This window comes from Daucus carota, chromosome 4, assembly GCF_001625215.2.
Source record: "Daucus carota subsp. sativus chromosome 4, DH1 v3.0, whole genome shotgun sequence".
Taxonomy (NCBI): Eukaryota; Viridiplantae; Streptophyta; class Magnoliopsida; order Apiales; family Apiaceae; genus Daucus; species Daucus carota.
The window spans coordinates 30,124,102-30,144,866 of NC_030384.2; the positions used below are offsets into that span (position 1 = coordinate 30,124,102).

At 33.9% G+C, this 20,765-nt stretch overlaps 3 protein-coding genes across 7 annotated transcripts; 1 reads left to right on the forward strand and 2 right to left on the reverse strand.

Moving 5' to 3' along the window:
* Window positions 1-890: 890 nt before the first annotated feature.
* Window positions 891-7,343, reverse strand: LOC108218605 (spliceosome-associated protein 130 A). The gene is made up of 4 exons (XM_017391612.2): window positions 4,199-7,343; window positions 2,484-2,975; window positions 1,398-1,551; window positions 891-1,167 (listed from the first exon to the last, which is right to left on the reverse strand). The coding sequence occupies exons 1-3, from the start codon at window positions 7,202-7,204 to the stop codon at window positions 1,414-1,416; spliced, it is 3,636 nt and encodes a 1,211-aa protein (XP_017247101.1). The 5' UTR covers window positions 7,205-7,343; the 3' UTR covers window positions 891-1,167; window positions 1,398-1,413.
* A 3,853-nt stretch (window positions 7,344-11,196) lies between these two features.
* On the reverse strand, window positions 11,197-12,819 carry LOC108218146 (uncharacterized). Its single transcript, XM_017391064.2, has 3 exons — window positions 12,726-12,819; window positions 12,523-12,628; window positions 11,197-11,823 (listed from the first exon to the last, which is right to left on the reverse strand). The coding sequence occupies exons 1-3, from the start codon at window positions 12,756-12,758 to the stop codon at window positions 11,672-11,674; spliced, it is 291 nt and encodes a 96-aa protein (XP_017246553.1). The 5' UTR covers window positions 12,759-12,819; the 3' UTR covers window positions 11,197-11,671.
* A 111-nt stretch (window positions 12,820-12,930) lies between these two features.
* On the forward strand, window positions 12,931-17,331 carry LOC108216507 (uncharacterized). 5 transcript variants are annotated; one of them, XM_017389285.2, is made up of 8 exons: window positions 12,931-13,372; window positions 13,480-13,530; window positions 13,605-13,784; window positions 13,898-13,969; window positions 14,786-14,863; window positions 15,369-15,486; window positions 16,144-16,365; window positions 16,971-17,331. In XM_017389285.2, the coding sequence occupies exons 1-6, from the start codon at window positions 13,363-13,365 to the stop codon at window positions 15,449-15,451; spliced, it is 474 nt and encodes a 157-aa protein (XP_017244774.1). In that variant the 5' UTR covers window positions 12,931-13,362; the 3' UTR covers window positions 15,452-15,486; window positions 16,144-16,365; window positions 16,971-17,331. The 5 variants fall into 5 exon arrangements, with proteins under 5 accessions (XP_017244774.1, XP_017244773.1, XP_063947149.1 ...); XM_064091079.1 differs by having other exon boundaries at window positions 12,937-13,372; window positions 14,786-15,201; XM_017389284.2 differs by having other exon boundaries at window positions 12,935-13,372; window positions 13,610-13,784; window positions 14,786-15,486.
* The last annotated feature ends 3,434 nt before the right edge of the window (window positions 17,332-20,765 follow it).

Below are 20,765 nucleotides of genomic sequence, written 5' to 3' on the forward strand. Positions count from 1 at the left end.
TGACCATTTGTATTATTTCTACCGAAAGGATCCATTATAAGCTAATAGAGACATGGTTGCTCAAGTTGAATCTAACAGATGCATATAATTGAGAACTGAAGTGAAAATCTCAAGCAAAGCAAGTCAGCAACTTAAACAATTATTAAGCATGGATGTAACAAGATTTCTGATATGCTTACATGAATTTAGGCGAGCAGATGAATGTTTACTTGACACTAGTGAATAGCACTGACCGGACCAGGGGCAACCTCTTCTCGGATTTTTAATTGGAATTAAGTATTGTATGGAATTTAAGTTGCTACCTATGTTATCCGGACTCGACTAAAAGTGTCCAACATGGATACGAGTCCGAGTTTTGGACTCGGCAATAATTTGAAAAATTTACATGTTTTTGACCTAAAATAAGTGTCGCAGTGTCTATGCGCATGTCCGAGTGTCGAGTATACAACACCAGTACGAGGCAAAATGAGGAATCGGGATAATATAGGTTGCTACGATGAATTGGAGGTTTAACTCATGGAACACATGTAGTGTGCTATGTCTTTACTCATTGTTTTTAAAGTTTGCATTATTCTCCTCGACTTAAAACTCGTATTGTTCTCCCACTATGAAGTTCGGCTCTGCCACTGCTCAATAGGCGTTTTTGCATTGTTTTCTAGATTTACAGATTCAACTTTCAAGGCTCAAATCTCTTTTATTTCAATTGTTATCTTAATACTTTCTGTTGATAGGATTCTACAGGACTTGCTTATTAAAAAACCCCTGAACATAGTCTATAAACAGTTTATCTGAAACCCTATTTTCCAACAAATATGAAGCAGGTATAGATTTCTTCCTCACATACTGCTTTTCCTAAGAACGAATAACTTCTTGTGCCGAGAAAATAGCAATTCAATAAAAAAGAAAACTGTTGGCACATCGAACTATGTTAATAACATCAGTATCTAACATAATATTTTAAATTAACATTGCTGCAAATGTAGCTACAACAATATATTCATTGGGCTCGATACATCAAATGGCCGCGGGTTAAATGTCAGTGTCTCTGTCTTTACTCACAGGGTGCAGTCACATTAACCTCTTCAGGAGAAAGTGCATTCTCCCAATTCCGAGCAGACAATGTGAAAAGCCGACGAACGACATGTGCAGAGGGCCATAACTTGCAACCTACATAGATGAAACCCCATAATTCAATCTACTTATACCCACACATAGCACAAAGAGGGGCCAAATATACAAGTCACAGAACAATACCAGATAGTTTGAAAAGTATTACATAATTCTAAACATGTATGATAGGTTACAATCTCGAAGACAGAAAATAGAATCCAAATCTTAAATAGAAATCACAAAATCCGGAGCAACCGGAGTCATGTTTATGCATTTTGTCCGCAAACCTTTGCTCTAAATATCTCAGACAATTTTATTGCGTATTTCTTCAAGTTTTTTCAGTATCTCTCCTGGAGTCCTATCCAATTCATCAGCAATTTTTCGCTGCAAATCCATGGGCAAAGTTGGAAACTGCTCACACAGATCTCCATCGACCACATCCTACAATTATCATCAAAAAGTGTTTTGTTAGCGACCACAATTTTAAGATTGACGAAGCATAATGCAGATTGCAAAATATAACACCAAAAGCTATGATAGATAACAATATATATAAGCAAATATTGGTAAATTGCCAGATACTTATTAACTATTCTTATCAAGAGTGATTGCTTAAAATGTAATCAAATGCACTATAAAGATAACTAATCATGCTACAGACCAATATAAAAAGATAGAATTTACACAAAAAGATGATGCCATTTCCCAGATTATCATTGAAGGAAGTACTGAACATAAACAGAGCTCAATTCATTGTGCTCCACTGCTCTCAGCTGACTTCAACAAGAGAGACCTATACTTTCTGTTGCAAGTGAAAAATCTTAACCTAGACGATCTTCCAAATAAAAACTGTACTTTTTATCCAGAATATTTTTCTTTACCACACTTTTATCCAGAATATTAAATCAATTCAAAATCAAATTGGATAAATTATGTTCAGTTTTAGACTTTAGTCATCTAATCAAATATATTATACTCGTAATACAATAGTCTACTAACTGCAAATTTACAATACAATTTAGAAGAACATCAGATAAGTCACATGAAATTTGCAATTGAAAACAAAGTCAAATCTTCTTTCAAATGTCAAAAAATTGGGTTTCTCTATACAAAAAAAAAAAAAAACCAAGTCAGGACTCAGAAGCCAAATTTAACTTTAGTGAAAAACATTCAGAGAAAGAAGAAGAGAAGAGCTTAGTTTATTGAATATAACTATTCTTACTGAAAAGGCCAGGCAACTATCAAGCCACTAAATGCCAAAATCAAACAAACTAATAAGAAGGATTATATAATACATCTAACAAATTCAAAATGCATCTCATGAGTCAGTTACGTGTAAGTTCCAATTTCTTGTGCACATGAAAAAGGCTCACCTTAACAGGAAAATACGCAGATCTATAAGCCATGTGATCTCTTCCACATAAAGGTGGGTGTTCCTGTCTCATATGCATCTCCAAATGATTGAAAAAGTCAACATCATCTCTTGAGCTGAATGCAAGCAATGCCCCTAAGCTTCCCATTACAGTTCCATATATAAGAGATTCTTGACCTCCAGGAATAAGAGATGCTTTCTGCAAGCATGTTACAACATCGCCAACATGAAATTGCACTATTTCTTCAACTTTGTTTGGGGCTCCATTCAGCTTGCCCTGCTCCCATTTTATCTTTCCACCAGTTGGATCTTCTTCAATCTCATCAGATACATCTTGTGGTAGTCTCACAAAATAGATGTTCCCAAACTTGTCTCCACCTGCCATCGTGTCAAAGTCTATATGGTATGATGCAGTGAGCCATCTTGGGACAGAATCATCAGCGAATATATATAGTTGATTTTCGTCACGCCTATACTTGCAATAATGGAACGACTGTAAAACACAAATCCATCAACAGACAGACAGTCAGCAAAGCACTACACAAACCAAAAGTGCTATTTAACTGGGAAACAATTGAAAGTGGTAGCAGTTTTCTAGTTATAGCCAAAAGATAGCAAAAACAGGAGCACTTGATTTTAAATCTTTGGCCTAGGAACCACTTGACCATAGATTGCATCTTTTAAAAGTTTCTGTTTATTTAATCAGAGAACGTAGAAAACACTGTTTTATACATAATTGTAGTATCTTTATTGAACATACATTTTAGGCAGTAATAACACAAAATACACAATTTATCCAACTGAGCTGAAATTTGAACCCGCCAAGGTCATACACAAAAAGAAACAAACTGAAATTGTCCTAAATACACGAAGAGTATAAAAGTTCAAGAAGCAGATAACAATCAACCACTGAAGATAAATTTAGTCCATTATGGATTTTCCAAAGTGAGGCTTCAATTCATTAAATATAAGAACATTGAGATACCTTAGCTGTGAAGTGAAGTATAAAAATAAATTTTTGTGAATTATTTGCACTATGTATATTTACTGGTTTTTTTATTGATGTTACAAGATCAGCAGCTTAAATCACATGATACAAATCGCATTCTTCAAGGGTGAAGAGCAGCTCAAATCACATGATATAAATCGCATTCTTAGACAATGGATATGATAATCTCAGATTCAGAAGCTTATATGGAGAAAGGATGGAACTTCAAGAAGAAGGTCAAGACTACCATATAAATAACATAAACTATTTGGGCATGTTGTGTTCATACTTCAATTGAATCGATCTATATTGTAAGAGCATCTCCCAGGGAATAGAGCCCTGGGGTAAAATATCTATATAATACAAGTTAAAGAGAATTCGTCAAATATGTAGCTCTCCAACCCACTATACCCCTTGGATAGAGTTTTAAATGACCACATTTCATTGACTATATTTGCCGAACCACTATTCTCCTTGGCTAAAATTTTAGCTAATCATTATTATAGCTAAACCCCATTGGACACCCCACTATTCCCCTAAAAAAGTTAAGCCAATAATCATTTTATATTATTTTCTATTTCCATTGGAAATGCTCTAAGAAGCAAAAATGCCCCAATAAGTATTTAATGATCCTTATAGTCTAAGTTAAAAAAGAAATGCGCGTGTGTTGTAAAAAAAACAAATAAATATATATCATTTGATAAATAAGAGTTAAAGAAATTGCATACCTCCTGAATATCACCCACATAAATCCGGTCACGATATGTATGAATAGAGTTAATTGTGTTGGGAAATAATTTATTCTCACATTTCCTAAGCAGTCTCCGTTTCCCCAAATCATACAATCTGAGAACTGGTCCTATTCCAGCAAGTAATCTTCCTTGAAATTGGGACAATGCAAGAGGTACACCATCCACTTGTGTCTTATGCAGTAGTTCAAGCGATTTACCATCTTTCAGGAAACGATAAATATGAATATATCCAGCCGAGAAAGATCTCTTTGGCCAGAACTGCAAGCTTTTGGCTGTACCAACAGCTAGAAGAGTTCCATACTCTTTATCATGGAAATTTACCGTGCATATACTGAAGGCAGCTTCATTGTCCTGAAGCTCAAGCAGACAAGTTGTTTCCGTTGTCCTTGGATCAAGAACTCTTATACAAGAAACCCATTTGTCCGACTCTGCTTTAGGATAACCATACTGCTCATCTGAGAGGGGATCATCCTTATCCTCATCATCAGCACCATTCTCCGTCTCCGTTTTACCATTTTCACCCATTCCAGCTGCCTCAAAACATTCCTTTCTTGCAGCTTCACGGTCTTCTGCAGCAAATGCTCCTTGATCACTCTCAATGATAACCAAAAGCTTCCTCTTGTTTTGAATCACAAATTTTCTTGGTGTGTACCGTAAAGGGATCGTTGTTTCATTAAACGTTTCACCCAACCTCTCTATGGTAAAAACTCTCAACGCATCTCCAGCAACAGCAACAACACCTTCGGCACACTGATCGGATGAGAATGAGGCTGCATATTCAAGAGTCTCATACGACAAGGGAGTCAGCAAAAAATGTCCTTGGTGGATATAACCAAGCCATGGTCTACTTGACAAACAGAGCATAGCACGGCGTCCCCTCACAGCAACAGAAAAGAGCTTTGGTGCTCTAAGCCCTAAGAAACGAGATCGGGCATCTGACAGCTGGCCTGTCACCATATCAACCACTGTTCTGAATAGAACACCACTCTGCAAACCTGCATTGAGAAAAAGGCTAGCAGGGTGGTCTGCACCATCCTCACCACCAATAGATGCTTGAACTTCAAGAAAAAGGAGAGAATCTGGGGGTGATGATACACTTTGCAGGCTCAGAACCTGCATACAATCATCAGGATCTAATGATAAGATACGGATAGTGTTGTCGTATGATCCCACTGCTAGAAAGCGGGATCTCTGTCTTCCTTCAGGTACAGGTGCAATGTCCAAACAAGCTATATCCCCCGACATTTCATGTTTCTCTACCTCCATAAGCTGGCCAGTCATATCTACCTCAAAGTATATAAGTTCTCCTCCACTCAATGCAACTACAACCTGAAGTCTATTGGAACCAACCTTAACAATTGTTCTTTTTCCAGGAGTTCTCCACTCATTTATACGTCCATCTTCTCTTATATGCCTGATACCAGTCGGATGAACTTGCATCAGCGAATCATCGCCTATCAATGATACATCAAGAGAAGGGGTGGTATCAAGGAACCCACTATCACTAACTTCTTCGACCGTCTCACCAATAGAAAGGACGAGAGTAGCATTAGTAAATGAAACAACGATATATGCATCAAATTCATCATTTACATTCTTTTTCACAGTCCAGACTGCACTAGGAACACCAGGAAGCTGGGACACAGCCATTTCGCTGATTGCTAAACCTGGTCTTAGTATACGTAGTGAAGACCGAGGCCCTCTCCCGCAAAGCGAAAATATTTGAGGAGTCTCTTCCTCGAAAAGATTTGTTACTTTCATATCCATTATTGGCATCAAACTCTCCACCTGATCAATCCTGACAAGGTTCTTCAGTCCTCTAGGTTGAAAAAATACAGGTTGAAAACCTTCTTCTGTTTCCATTAAAGTAGCAGATGAAGATTCCACATCAGGATCATCTCCAATTGCTTGAAACTGATACAAACCATGATTTCCAAACTCAGATGCAGCAAAGAGAAACCCCAGTTTCAGCACACACAAAGAAGAGGTAACCGGGATAGTGTCAAAATACTTAATTTTTAGCTCAGAAACACGTTCATTATCATGGTCAAGTGTAACCTTAAAAACATCACCGTACTCTGTCTGTAACAAAAAGAAAAACATTGACTTCTGTTTGTGCATAGCAGCCGAAACAATCAAAACCCCACGCTCAGCAGGCAAATCAGCTCGTCTAGGAATCACAGCCCTTACATCAGGATGCCCTTGATTCTTATAAATCACAAAATTCTCCGCACAAACAAGCACACCACTAGGCCCATCTCCCCCACCAGGGACCGTAACAAGCATATTCGCCCCATTGTCAACCTGCTCCGACCACTTCCTCGAGACATGATTAAGCCCTAAATCCAGCTCATAAAACGTCAAGTGCTTCTGCGCCTCACTAGCCGCCTGCCCCGTCGAATCCTGGTCTGCCTCCGAATAATCCAACTCAATTGCCGCAAAAATCGGATTATCAAACCCACAATCCACCCCAACAATCGAATACACAATCGTATGCGACTTGTGCGCCTCTAAAGGCGACGAAATAGTTAACCTAGCCGACGTGTCCCTATTCAACACATAAACCAACTTTTGCTTCTCACACGCACCAACCATTACCGCCCTCCCTTTCGGGTCAATCCCCAAATACTGCCCCGGAACAATCCTCCTACACCCTGATTTCCCGAAAGTCTCTTGGTGAATTTTATCAAACACATTCTTCTCCTTATTATATTCCAATATAACAATTCTACCAGAATCAGAACCAACAACAATATAATCTTTATGAGCACCCGTTAATCGAAACTGAGCTAAAGAACGAATAGCACCGAAAATTTCGACAGATAAAATAGTTTGAATCTTACCATTATCATCAGGCCTTAAAAGATCAAGAACTTTGCCACGAGCTACAACAATTTCTTGGGACTTGCCACCAGTGAAGCTGCCATTGATTGCACAAACAATGCCTGTAGCTTGTTGAAGTGTGAGATTGTAGAGATACATGATTTTACTAAACCCTAGAAATTGTCGGAGCAAAAGGGAATTAGGGTTTGTAGAGAGATAGTAATTGGGGAAATGTTATAAAACCCTAGAAATCATAAAAGGGGAGATTTGAAGCAAAGGGTTTTAGGTAAGGAGGTGAAAATGTCACGAGTGAATCTCTGAGTTGGAGGATCGAGGATTTTGTGAATAATTTTGGAGTTAGCTTGGGATAGGAATTAGAAAAAAATTATTAGTATGTAACCAAATTGTCATTTTGACAATTGTTTTTCTAATTTTTTTCTGGAAAAATAGATTTTTTCGCCGCTCAACTTATTGTGTATTTAGAAACTTAACATTGAACTATAATTTTTTTTGTCACTAATGTTAGGTTTGGATTTTTTTTTGCCACTAACGTTAGGTTTGGATTTGATTATTGACATTATATCATTTTTTAGCATGATTAAAACATAGTGATTATTGACATTATATCATTTTTTAGCATGATTAAAACATAGTGATAGTATGCAATATTATGGTGATATAATATATGTCTATAACTTTATATATAATACTGTATATGTACCCTGGGTAGTTTATCTTGGAGGACAAGAGCTTGACACGCATTTTAAGACTCCTAAAAAATTTAGTTTTATAAATTATTTTAAGACTCCACAAAAATATAGTATTACTTAACTCAATTTTGGTTGAGAATTAATTGTAGATGATAAATTGTTTGAAGTCATTGATTTCATATTGATGATTTAATAAACTTTTAGAATTTTAATTATAATTTTTCCCGATTTTACCACTCATTTATGTTATTATTACTTGACACGTATTTTAAGGTTCCCACTTCTTATAAAACATAGTTCCATAACTTAAATTTGAGATTTTTTTTTGTATAAAAATTCAAGCGTTAAATTTTATTCGGAAAAAAAATGTTCAAATAATTTATGAAACTAAATCTTTTAGGAGTCTTAAAATGTGTGTCAAACTCTCGTTCTCCAAAGTAAACTACCCAGGGCACATATGGAGTACTACAATAAAGATATATACACATATCAGATAATCATGATATTGTAGATTACCACTATATTTTAATAATACTAAAAAGAATAACATAGTGTTAATAATCAAATCCGAACCTAACGTCAGTGGCGAAAAAAATCCGAACCTAACATTAATGACAAAAAGAAAAAAAAAATATAGTTCAGTGGCAAGTTTCTAAATACACAATAAGTTTGGTAGCGAAAAAATCTATTTTTTCCAATTTTTTTCAGCATGTCAAAAAATAATTTTATATATTTAATTTTTCTAAATAATATATCTAATTTTATTCAGAAATTTTTTTAAAAAAATAATGAATAAATATATGTTTTTACGTCTCAGGTTACACACAAAAGGTCAAAGCGACATTTATTATTATGATATTGAGAATATTTAATTTTTATTATTTTATTAATTAAATAAAATTTATATTTTTGTTAATATTCATTTATAAAAAAGGTGATTTTTTTTAATAATAATTATGATCGAGATAGCTCAAAGGAAGATGAAAAGATCAGATATGATTTTTAGATACTCTGCAACTTTTTTAATATTCTGAATTATTCTGGGAACACATACAATTGATCAATCATAAATATATAACTAGTTTGTCTTTTTATCTATTCACGAGTTTATATAATTAAAATTTAAATCTATCAGGTTTTGGACCTGATCAGATTTTTTTCAGGTACGTAATTTTTTTAAAATAATATAGTAAAATCCATTACATTTAATATGTTTTTTGTTATTTGAGAAAATATTACTATACATAGAGAGAGACCACAACCAAATATCGATAAATACATAAACAAATACAACACATCAACAATCATCCATTAAATAAAGGACGACGAGAATTAAAAAGCCTTCTGGTATAGTATACTACATTTATGCTATATAATATGGTGTAAGCTATTTTTTTCTTTTATCTATTTTACTCTTAAATTTACAACGCGTTTAAGTTGTATAGTATTATCAACCAATTTTCTATGTCGGAACCGGTCCCGTCTATTCTATAGCATATTGCGGTTGCAAAAGTAAAATAAATCATCACACTAAAAAAACAATGCCGAACCACAATCCCAAAACATCTAATTGAGACAAATTTAAGCAAATTCAACCTAAGTTAAAGCAATTTTAACCTTAGAGCACCCAGTTAAAGTGAGGGTTTTCTCTAATTTTTGTTTGTTTGTATGAAATATATGTGTGTGTATGTTTGTGTATAAGTTTTGATTTTGCTTCAATTATGAACATATGTATATATGTATAATACAACGTCGTGCTTAAGAGAAAACTCATCCTTAAAATATAACCATGCATAAAACCTTTAAGTTCCTGCTGCTGCAGAACTCTCACTTATAGAACTAAATACATATTTTTCATATCGTTGTGTTTGTTCATAAACAATTTTAAAATATAATACATAAACACGATACTTTTTAAATGTGCAGTTCTGTTGCAGAACCCTATTAATACTAGAAGATTCTAAGAGTTCTTAGGTTAAGGTTTCTAAGAGGAACATGACCCTATGGGTGTATACTTTTTATGTATGTGTGTGTGTAAGTTCTGATTTTGCTTTATGAATATATGTGTATGTGTGTATACATACAGACATACATATATATATATGTGTGTGTGTGTGTGTGTGTGTGTGTGTATGCGAATAAAATTTGGTAAAGTTTGATTTTATTTTTTTTTGAATTTGTCGATTTTTCGGTTCGATTTTTTAGTTTAATTCTATATGTATGTTTGCGAGTGTAAATTAATTTTATGTTATTTTATGATGCCTAATATTAATTCATCGGTTTGGTCCGGAAAATTTTCTAGAAAATATGATTGTATATCCATAAATTGAGCAAGTCTTGTTCCGACCTAAGTAAAATAATGAGATTGATTGTAGTGTCTTTATCATGAAATACATAGATTGTGTTTTAAAATTTCCCACTCTTACGCAATATTATATAGCATAGGACCGTAGGTATAGGGAAACTTTAAAATACAGAGCAAAATCTCTAGACTTATGCTGTACAATATAGCATAAGGTAACAACTTTTGCTCGGTTTTTAAATTTTCTCTACACCTACGTTATATAATAATGTAGTGCAAGGACAACGAATTTTTTAGAAAAACTAATCCATATTCTATTAAATAAACATTAAATATAATACATCAAGCACTCGAAGTCAAAGAAAAAGAAAATAGGAGAAAAGGCCTTCAAAATTATAATTTTAATACATAATGCCCCAAATGTCACTATATAAAAATATGATCCCCATTGCTACTCCAAAACCCAACTTAAAGTTGTGTGTGTCAGTTTAATCAAAACGGAACTTCAAGTGAACTTTGAAAAAAAAAATATGAATTCAATACATATGGAGAGGGAGGGAGGGAGTGAGAGGGAGAGATATGTAATTTATAAAATGTAACTTGGGGAATCGTTCGGCGCCATTTTCTTTAATGGACTCGAGGCGTTTAATTGGAAGTTTATCCACTAAAATCTTCATGTTTTCGTCCATCTATTTCTTCCTATCAAAGCCCTACTAACCTTATCCAAAAACTCTTAAAACAACATGAAGTTCGATTTTAGCATCTTAAAACACAACTTGAAATTGTGTTTTGATATCTTAAAATACAACTTGAAGTTGCATTTTGATCTTTTTTATATAAAATATAAATATGAGACAAAGTTGCATTTTCGTAAACATTAGACAAAATCACGTCTTGCAATAATATTTGAGATCATATTTCATAATCATGACATTCAGGTCATTTCCATTCTAAAAAATAATATAGAGAACCAACACCGGAAATAACAACTAATCCATCGAATAAACATGACATGTGTCAAATGAAACATGGTGAGCAAATTTTGTCCATACAATTCTACTCAACATGATCACCAAGACTCCACTTAATCATATGCATGGAAACTACATGTAAAAATAAACACATACTATACATAAACATTTCTTGAAAATGACCAAAGATATATTATAGACCCCCACTTCTTCATACAACAAATGACAACCGTTGAAATATTTACATATTTAACAATACAATAATCTAGTTGTCACATGCATGCCTATCTCACAAGTCACAACACAAAATAACAAGATGCTAAATGGCTAGCTCGCTCTATCTTGATCATTGTAAAGTGCGGATGACACGTGGCAGTTGTTATTGGTTACTCTATGATCTCCGGTGGGACCACAATGTACTCCCTTCGTACATAGATTTCCAACTAAACGGGTTATCTAGCTAGCTAGCATGCAATTCCCTTGCTCTTTGGCTGCTTGTGATACAAGTACTACAGAATCACGCTTGAGAAACATGGTCTACTTGATCATCTCTCTTACGGAATCGGGAATCTATTCACATACATACATATACACATTTGATATATACATATATAGTTGTTGATTCGATGAATATTCGATGCATCTAGCCGTCGGAATCTTTAGAGGTCTTCTGATCCAGTAGTATCTTCTCGATCATTTTGTGTGTTTGGGCATCTGATTTTCGATCTGCTTTGCTGTGAGACTCGGAGTAGGCGTCGAAGAATTCTTTGTTCTCCTTCTCTAGCTCGTTCCACACTGCATGCGGATACTCAATATTCAGTGACGGAACCAGAATTTTAAAACACTTTCACAGAAATACAAAACTATTATTAACTTAATTTTACGAGTTCATCCGGGACTCCGGACTGCATATGGTCCTTATTACATGTATCAGCAGTACTAGTACCTGTTTAACTTATTGAGAAAGTAGGAATTAAGTTTTAATTAGGATTTGGTACTGCATTATGACTTGATGAACTAAAACATTAATCAGTTGTCTTTGTCATAGTAGGTGTGCCTTTTGAGTTAAATTCATTGTTTCATCATATCCCACCAATCAAAACACCACAGCCGCCTCCCAAAATATATCACAAGACTTTATTTGTAAAATATCCATATTTAGTAAATTTTCCATTTGCACACCCACAACAGCTAAGTAAACCAATAATAAATTACAGACTCCAGAGTTATAGGTAAATAAGCAGGTATCATCCTTCCCAAATCCTGGGGGAAAATTAACTACTACTTCACACAAATATATTAACATTCCACAGCTACAAAAAGCAAGGTATTAGTTTACGACAGTTTTTTAACGCTAAATCCGTCGTAAATGGACTTAAAAGTTGCATATATATGCTGAAGAACTTTACACTATCCGCCCTTATATTGATATCACTGAAGCTCAGAGATGAGAGCTAGATTGATGAACAAAGGTGACAGGGGGCAGTTAATTACCTGTTGAAGTTATGACAGACTCAATATTTGCATGTTTTCTGAGAGCTTCCATGCATTCTTCTTTCGTCATGTGAAAGATCAAACACTTCTCAATCAAGTGTTGCACCTACATAATCATAATTAAATCACATTTGATAACAAGCTTTAATTCATGATCATCAAGAACCATAAATAAACAAGTAAATCAGAGATATATATAGTACCATGTGTATATATGAAGCAGAAGAATCAGCCATGATGAATGACAAGTATGAGAGGATGAATTAAGGGAGTGAGGAGGATCAGGAGATAAATCTATATAATCCTAATTTGTGAATACAAACAAATAGGATATTTACCTTTTATGTCCTTTCAGTTTTTTTTCTGATACTACTGCCAGGGGTGTTATCAGTAAATTCACGTTGCTCTTGGACTACCCAAACTGCATCGGGTTCCCGACCCGGAAACACTTGCAGCAAAGTTCTTCGATAACAGATGAAGAATCCGAATCCAAGCGGGCGACCCATCCCTCATTTTGTGTTTGTACTGCGGTTGCAACGACCCGTAGTTTCAGGGCACTCATTCTTCGCTCAATTTAATACATGGTTCGATTTTTTGAATTTTTGGGTTGGTTGTGTTACTCCAAAATTTCAGGACCTGTTATCTCCATCTCTTTCAAGTTATGGGTGATCAGTTACAATCGCATATAATCTTTCTTTCGATTTGAAGTGAATGAGTTATTACCGGTTGTTGTGACGATTTCAGGAGTTGCTAACTATTTCGGTTTTCTAGCTCCCACACCGACGGAAACAGAGTGGTGAAGCCTTCCACTCATTGCGATCTCCGCTGCATGTAGTAGCCATGGACAGTGGTCAGTCTCTGTCTCCTTTGTTTTGTTTCGGAAACTGAATTATGTGGTTATATATTCGTGTTTTGAAGATGCGTTCTATCCGTTTGTTGCGATATATTTTCGAACAGGTCGTAAGCGCATACCTTTAGGTGTTCTTTCTCCTTCGGCTGATAGAAATGGTGAGCGTAAATGAATTTACAACTCTGTCATAACGATACAGACCACTGACCTCTACATTTTTGGGTGTTGTTAGCACAGCGGAGGCGATCTTCCAATGATGTGCAGACATGTGGTAATGTGTCATCTGCGAATCGTGAGAATTTGGAACCGAATAAAGCATATGAATCTCTGCCAGAATCAAGTTTTCAGACTCCAGCACGTAATGATAATGTACACCAGCAGCCATCACACTCCACCCTGGGTTCATGTACAGGTATTATTTCAGCGGATTTAGGACCTGCGTGTACATTGTCTATCCAAGTTTATACGGTTTGTGTGATTGCGAAGCAATGTTTCGCAAAATCTTAACTCATTTTTTTTGTCCAGGTACACGGAATTGTACTTCATCTCAGGCTGCTAAAACAACAACAATGGCTTACTGCCCTACCCAGAGTTCAGGTTCAAATATCATACTCATCCAACCTAACTTTACATGTACCAAGAGTAGTTCTATACATAGATTTATATGCAATTAGCTGTTTTATTAGTTCTATAATAATTAGAAGGCTCATACTGTACCAAGAGTAGTTGGTCATTCTAAGTCGTTTAGTCTCAAACACCTCCTATCATGGTATTAGTGGAAATAAAGCTACTCAACACTTTAAACAATATGACTTTCAAAATTGATGGTGTTAGAAGCTCCTTTCTTATAGCTAAACCTTTAACTGGTATTGTTATCAAAGACCCATGTGCCAACACTTCTGCAAGTCTTTATGTGGTTCCTAAAATCAGTGCAATGACAGGGGTAAAAGAAAATAATGATTTTTTTCCCAATTATTTTTATTAGTTCTCCTACCATATTTGTGACTAAATTGTATTAATGTGTGTTTTTATATTTTTGATGTGTTGTTTGCTTATTTATATTTATGTTTACTATCTGGGAAAATTTAAGTGGTAGCATGTCTTGCTCTAGGTTTATAATTAAATGACTCTCCTGTAAACAATTTTAAGAAAACGATGAGAAGTCGATGTCCTAGAGAATGCACATATATACTGTGTTGTTGAAAGACATGGCTCCTGAACCACCACTTTTTTAAGCACTATATTGCAATGTCTTCCTACACAGCAGCAAAAATATTAGAAAAATGTCTCAAAACGAGTCATCTGTCAAGTTTATTACTGTTAGAATAAATAAATATATATTGCAATGGATAATATATATAATACACCCTCCTACCTTACCTACTCCATGTGAATTCTGTCTCTACTTCACAGGTAATCAGATTCTTGGTGGCAAAACGCAGGGCTATCTTACGCCATCACAAAGAAGGCTACTTGGTGTTGATCTGTCTGGTAAACATTCTATTATAAGCAGGCATTTTGATTTTAGTACACATTTGGAGAAGTCGCTGGATATCAACAGATTGTTCTGCTTGAAAAGTGAAATTCACTGGATTTTAAGCAAGTGTTTCAGTTTGACAACCAGACGCCACTCTTCATTAGACAGCTCATTCAAAAAACTCTCACACCTTGCGTGGTATTGATCTGTCCGGTAAATGAAGCTGTTGTACCCAACAGCTTCGAGCGAGATATCTTCTTTCATATGCTTTCTTAATAATTATCTTTTGCAAAACTTTCTTAATTCTTCACTTGGAGAGAGAATAAAAATGTTGTAGGCAGGCTGAGGAAAGGTATTTGGTTTACCCCTCAATCATTTTGATTTATTATATTTGTAAATTGCAGATGCATTTGTTCTTTTTGGGACTTTTTCTATACACAGATCATATGCAAACATTATAGTATTTGCTAATTGCTAATTGCTAATTTGCTAATATAACTATAATTTGTTATTTCATAGGTTACATAAAGTCAGATTCAAAAAGAAAAGACCTTTCTTCACCAGAAAGTTATACGCAGGCTTGGGAAGCATGGGGTCAGTGATAATTGTCACAACTGCAATATTAGTCCCATTCATGGTATATACTATATAATAACTTGGGTTCCTGGCACATTTTTATTCTTTTTAGTATTTAAGTTGTTTAACCCTATCATTCGTTTAAGAATATATATACTCATGGTTATTTCTAATATCTTTCAATTGGCTGTCCAATGTATTTATAATATTACTGCCTACTGGTTGTAGCTTCACTATTTTAGAATATTTGTGTTAAATGGTTGTCGAGTTAAATGAGATATATATGCATCACTTACATATAAGGGCTTAATATATTCATATGATTACTTATTTTTTATGTTTCTGGACTAACTTAGCTGTAGTATTATCTCATGTTCTTCAAACAAGATATCTCTTGGTTTGTGCTATAAATTACAATTTGAATAAAAAAGAGTAGAATACAGTTGGACTACTTGGATTAATTAGTGATATTTAGTTTGTTCGGCACTAAGTGATTACCTACCTTTTTAATTTTTGAAACTGTGGGTGAGGTAAGGGAATTTTTAGTATTACCTGGAAAGCTTCATACGATATTTTAATACAACTACTGAGCTCTGTTATGTCCCTTTTAGGATAGCATAAAACACAATACCATATGCACCTATCTCTATAGTTTCTAATGATCATTACTATTTATTTTGGTAGTAGCACTTGGTTGATAAATTTTTTGTGTTGGCAGGACAATGGGGACGTTATTCACAGACTTATCATTGTTATACGCACGATGCACGATGGTCATGTTGCTGATCATGAGACATCTACTGCACGTGAAATGCCTTTTTAAAAAAATTTCAATTACAATGTGGGTTCCTGTTTACCACTTGGTTCCTGTTTACCACTTGCTATTCGGACTCTAGCCAGTCATCTAAGTCATGGATCCATACATCAACCCGAGCACCAGGTAATGTTCTTTTCAGATGCTCAATCTATCTAAGTTATGGCTGTTATGTGTTTGATCAAGTTAGTTTCACCCTCTGTTATTAATAGTTTTGTATCACCAGTTTTACGAGCAAAATGTACCCTTCCATAAACCCCTTTTGTGATTGAAAGATATTCACTTTTGTGATTGAAAGTTATTGACTCCAGCTTATCAATTATAGAAAAGGGGTGATAAGCAACAGTGGACCACAAGAGCCTGCCATATCTTCTGTTTCTATAATAAAACTGTCATTTCTAGAATAATATAGGAGCCTCCTATATTAAGTGGGATCCTCTTTTTTAGTCTTTCGTCTATTGTCATTTGCAAGTCTGCCATGGAATTCTATTGGCACAAAAGTGAATCTGTGACAATAGTATTAGTCTTCTTTTCCTTGATAAATTTCAATGCCAAAGTTTTTGGTCATCCACAAAATTTTTTAATATTTTTGCATCATTCTTTTTTGAACCATATACGTTTTCTGTCTGAAACTTCTTTGTGCAATCTATCTGTAGCTGTACTATGAGGATGCAAATTGTTTGTTTTGCTTATTGACTTTATCAATCTTTGTGAATGCAATATACACAAAGAAGTTGATAGGTGGTTGCTGAGAGAAACTGGTTTCAATAAGGATGAGATGGTTAGCAGCCATGTATCTAAATTTTTTGAATACTCATGAAGTTGGTGGGCATGAAAAGTTGCAAAGTGCATGTGGGAGTTGTTGTGAAGTGTCCAAAGCAAAGCAGGCTGGCTGATCAAGGATAACAATAGTAAAGCAGGTCTTCAGGTCTTTAGTGAAAATTGAGAGAATTGTCTTTGTTTCTTTGCTCTGATAGTATGATCTAAGAAGCAGAACCTGTGATCTTTTATTTACATTGAATTGTACTTTCATATTGGGATTAATTTAATCTAAGGTGATTATAAAAAAAATAAATTCTTTGTGGCTGTTAAGTCGGGAATGAAAATATGTATGCTTTTTCCAACTAAATAAAGTGAATACTTTTACATAACACTATATGCAATGCAGTGACCGAGTCTGAATAGGAATTTAGGTGGCACCGTCGTACTTGATTTATCTTTGATTTTTTTCAAATCATTTTTTCTCATATTATAAGACTTTGTTATAAAAATATTTAATTATATAGTTATTATAACATTATAGTCTTTGAAAAGTGTTAATAATTTTATGATCAAAATTAATTATATTTTTTAGGAAAACTTTTTCTTAGACTAATTTTATTCTTAAAAATAATTTAAAAACATTTGTTTTGTAAATATAGATAGGGTTATTTTCAATAAAATTTAAAGAAAAGCAAGTAATAAAAAATTATATTTTCTTAAACCAACCAAGACTAAAGTGTCTCACATTTAAATAAAAAAAAAAAACTAAAGTGTCTCACTTATTTTCTTCACAGCATCATCCTCTGTAAAAAAAAAATATTACAAATTTCAAGAACACGAGGTAACTGGAGTCGATGGATTATATTATGGTAAATATTAAATATTTAACTTATATTTTTATCATCTTAAGTATATACAAATATTTGAAGCATGTAGTCGTTGTGCTCTTCAATTTCCGCGAAATTTATGAATTTTTAATGTCTAAATAAGTCCATTATGCTTCAACATTGTTAATCTTGGTTAAGATTATTAGTTTTATCGCGCAAATGTTTGATGGTCGATATATTTATATTAATTTAACAATGACCATTGCTCAATTTTTTTTGAAATTTTCAGCAGGACTTTTAGAAAAAATATTACTGAAATATAAAATATTATTTGATATTGATAAAAAACGAATCTAAAGTTATGCATATTAATATTTAAATATAAATAGATATAATGTGTTCAACACACCGTGTTAAACTTTGACATAATTCTAGAATTTAGTGGGAAAACACTAAATATTAAAAGAGATAGAGAGTTATATATAATGATTTACGTAATAAAATTACATGACAGAATTTTTAATGTTATTCATGGTTTTTAATTAATAATTTAAATTTGATAGTAAATAACGTTTTTCCACATAGTTATATATTCAAATTGAATATTAGTTGTTAATATAAATGTTAATTAATGATAAGCATAAATAAAATAGTAAAAAATATATAAATATTGCGTTAATCACAATAAAATAATGTTAAAATTAATTAGAAATAAATAATAAAAATAGCGTGCGCTAAGCCTAGGCACTATGACTTAAGCTTATAAACTTATAGATTTCACGAATTATTTCTGCCGAAGAAGTATTATTTCTTTTATTTTTCTTGGAACTTATTCTCCAACGTCGACGCAGTGGTTTCGTGTTGTTCATTAAACTCAAGTTTTGTTTAAAATTCGAACCTTTTTTAACATACATGTGGAAGCAATCTTGCCCTCTATGTGCAGGCATTTTACTATATTTAATATTTATTGACCTAAAGTTTCAAGACTAATGCTACTGCCGTGTAAAACATCTGATATTCAGTTCCATCTAACGAATTAAACTTCATTAAACTCTGAATCACTCAAAGTTTAAACTCTGAATCACTCAAACTTTAATATTACATTGTGGGTCAGAGAAAAACAATTGTGATCCGTAACACTATGAGTACTTATTGTTTTTTTATTAGTCAATGTTTTAATTAATTAAAAATACATTACCATTAATTATTTAAAATTAAAATTCAAACGTTACCCGTGTGCGAAGCACGGGCCAGATTGCTAGTAATAAAAATATATAGAAGAATCACTGCAGGGAAAAGAAATGGGAGAGTGGGGGCAAGTAATCCCACGTGGGACTTTGATTTTTATTGGTGGAGAAGAGATTAGAGGAGATTTATAAACGACCATTTCTTTGTCTTCTATGTGTGCCATTGGGCCACCCTACTTGGGTCCCACCATTAAACGAAGTCTCCATAATTCACTAATCCACCATGCACAAATGGCATCTTGCAAGTGTAGCTTAACCCTATTTCCTCCCCCAACCACACAATGCCACGTGGACTTCTATTTCATCTTTAACTTTTACCTTCCACCAATAAACTTTTTTTAATGTAAAAAAAATATTTGCCTTATAACCAGAATTGAGAATTAAGCTTATCCTTGAATATTTCTATCGATTATATATTTTTTTGACAATAGATAATCATAATTTAAAAAATAATTACTATAGTGAAAATCGAGCTTATCATTTTATTGGTTATATATGTTCTTTGACGGTAAATAATTAGTCTTACATTATTATTTTTTTCTCAAGTTAATTATGTAACTAACTCATATTCTATGGATTACCAATTGCACGGAAAAAGAAGTACATAGGTCTTATAACTAACTCGTATTTGATGGAATAATAATAATCAATTTTTCTATGATGTTTTCGTGAGCACATGCTAAATATCAAATTTTATATATTTAACTCATTTTACAAATACTACTACTTATACAATAACTCCATCAATCAAATTATCAAAATAAGCTAAATATATCAAATCTAGCGCTTAGCATGTGCCTATGGGCACACACTAGCCAAACCCAATAATTATATATCAAGATAAATGTGATGTTCACTTCTAATTAAATAATAAATCAATTCGTAACTTTGCTCGATATTCCAAGATTTTCTTTCAAATTGTGATATATTTAACATTTTTATCAAATAGTAGTTTATAGACCTTCACTCAATTTATCAAGGCATAGTGCGCGTCCCATGTGGATGGTGACTAGCACAAAGAGTTTAAGCAAAGTGCCACATTTGGCCTTGGATCCCTATTGAATTTCCCCACTCCAAAATGTGCAATTTTCAGAATTGCAATCAGATAATTGTCCTGTATAGTATGTGTTGTTTTCCATCTCAGCCCTTGTCTGGAAATGCAAGTATCTAGTGGGGGTTTATATTACTATTTCAATGATCTTACCTCTGCTATTTTGGCAGCCTCTTCCAGCTATGTTTGCCATCTCTCTATGTCTTATTAAGTTCTTTCAAAACTTTGATCACTTGCATATGCCTCCAACGTGAACCACTTATTTTTCACCGGCTAGAAGTGGTTTCGCATTTTCGGAAAACTCCTCTCCCTCTTTCTTGCAGACACTCCAATAATATCACCATGCAACTCTAGACTAATGCTAATATTAAGTGACAGAAACTTTGTAAGAATATGGATACCGGGTTTTATATGGTGTAGGGTTTTATATGGTGTAGGAGTTGAGTTGGTCCTGTGGCTAGGTGTTCAATTCGTGACGACGTTTAATTATTTCTCCAGCATGAAGGAAATTATTTCCTGGAGACAGCTTTCATGCTCTCTTAATCAGCGTGTGGGCCCTCACTAGTCACTACCACTTTTTCCCAGGAAAATGCCTCAAATACCAGTGTCGCAGAAGATAATCCTAACCTGTCACTTTGC

Excerpts from the sequence above, each read along its gene's own strand:
- LOC108218605 (XM_017391612.2), bottom strand. The coding sequence starts at position 7,204 with ATGTATCTCTACAATCTCACACTTCAACAAGCTACAGGCATTGTTTGT. Across the intron at positions 2,976-4,198 it reads ATGTGGGTGATATTCAGGAG|TCGTTCCATTATTGCAAGTA; the intron begins GTATGCAATTTC and ends TGTGTTTTACAG. Across the intron at positions 1,552-2,483 it reads CTGCGTATTTTCCTGTTAAG|GATGTGGTCGATGGAGATCT; the intron begins GTGAGCCTTTTT and ends TGATAATTGTAG.
- LOC108216507 (XM_064091077.1), top strand. Across the intron at positions 13,531-13,604 it reads TCCTTCGGCTGATAGAAATG|CACAGCGGAGGCGATCTTCC; the intron begins GTGAGCGTAAAT and ends GGGTGTTGTTAG. Across the intron at positions 13,970-14,785 it reads CTGCCCTACCCAGAGTTCAG|GTAATCAGATTCTTGGTGGC; the intron begins GTTCAAATATCA and ends TCTACTTCACAG.
- LOC108218146 (XM_017391064.2), bottom strand. The coding sequence starts at position 12,758 with ATGGCTGATTCTTCTGCTTCATATATACACATG. Across the intron at positions 12,629-12,725 it reads CTGCTTCATATATACACATG|GTGCAACACTTGATTGAGAA; the intron begins GTACTATATATA and ends ATGATTATGTAG. Across the intron at positions 11,824-12,522 it reads GTCTGTCATAACTTCAACAG|TGTGGAACGAGCTAGAGAAG; the intron begins GTAATTAACTGC and ends ATCCGCATGCAG.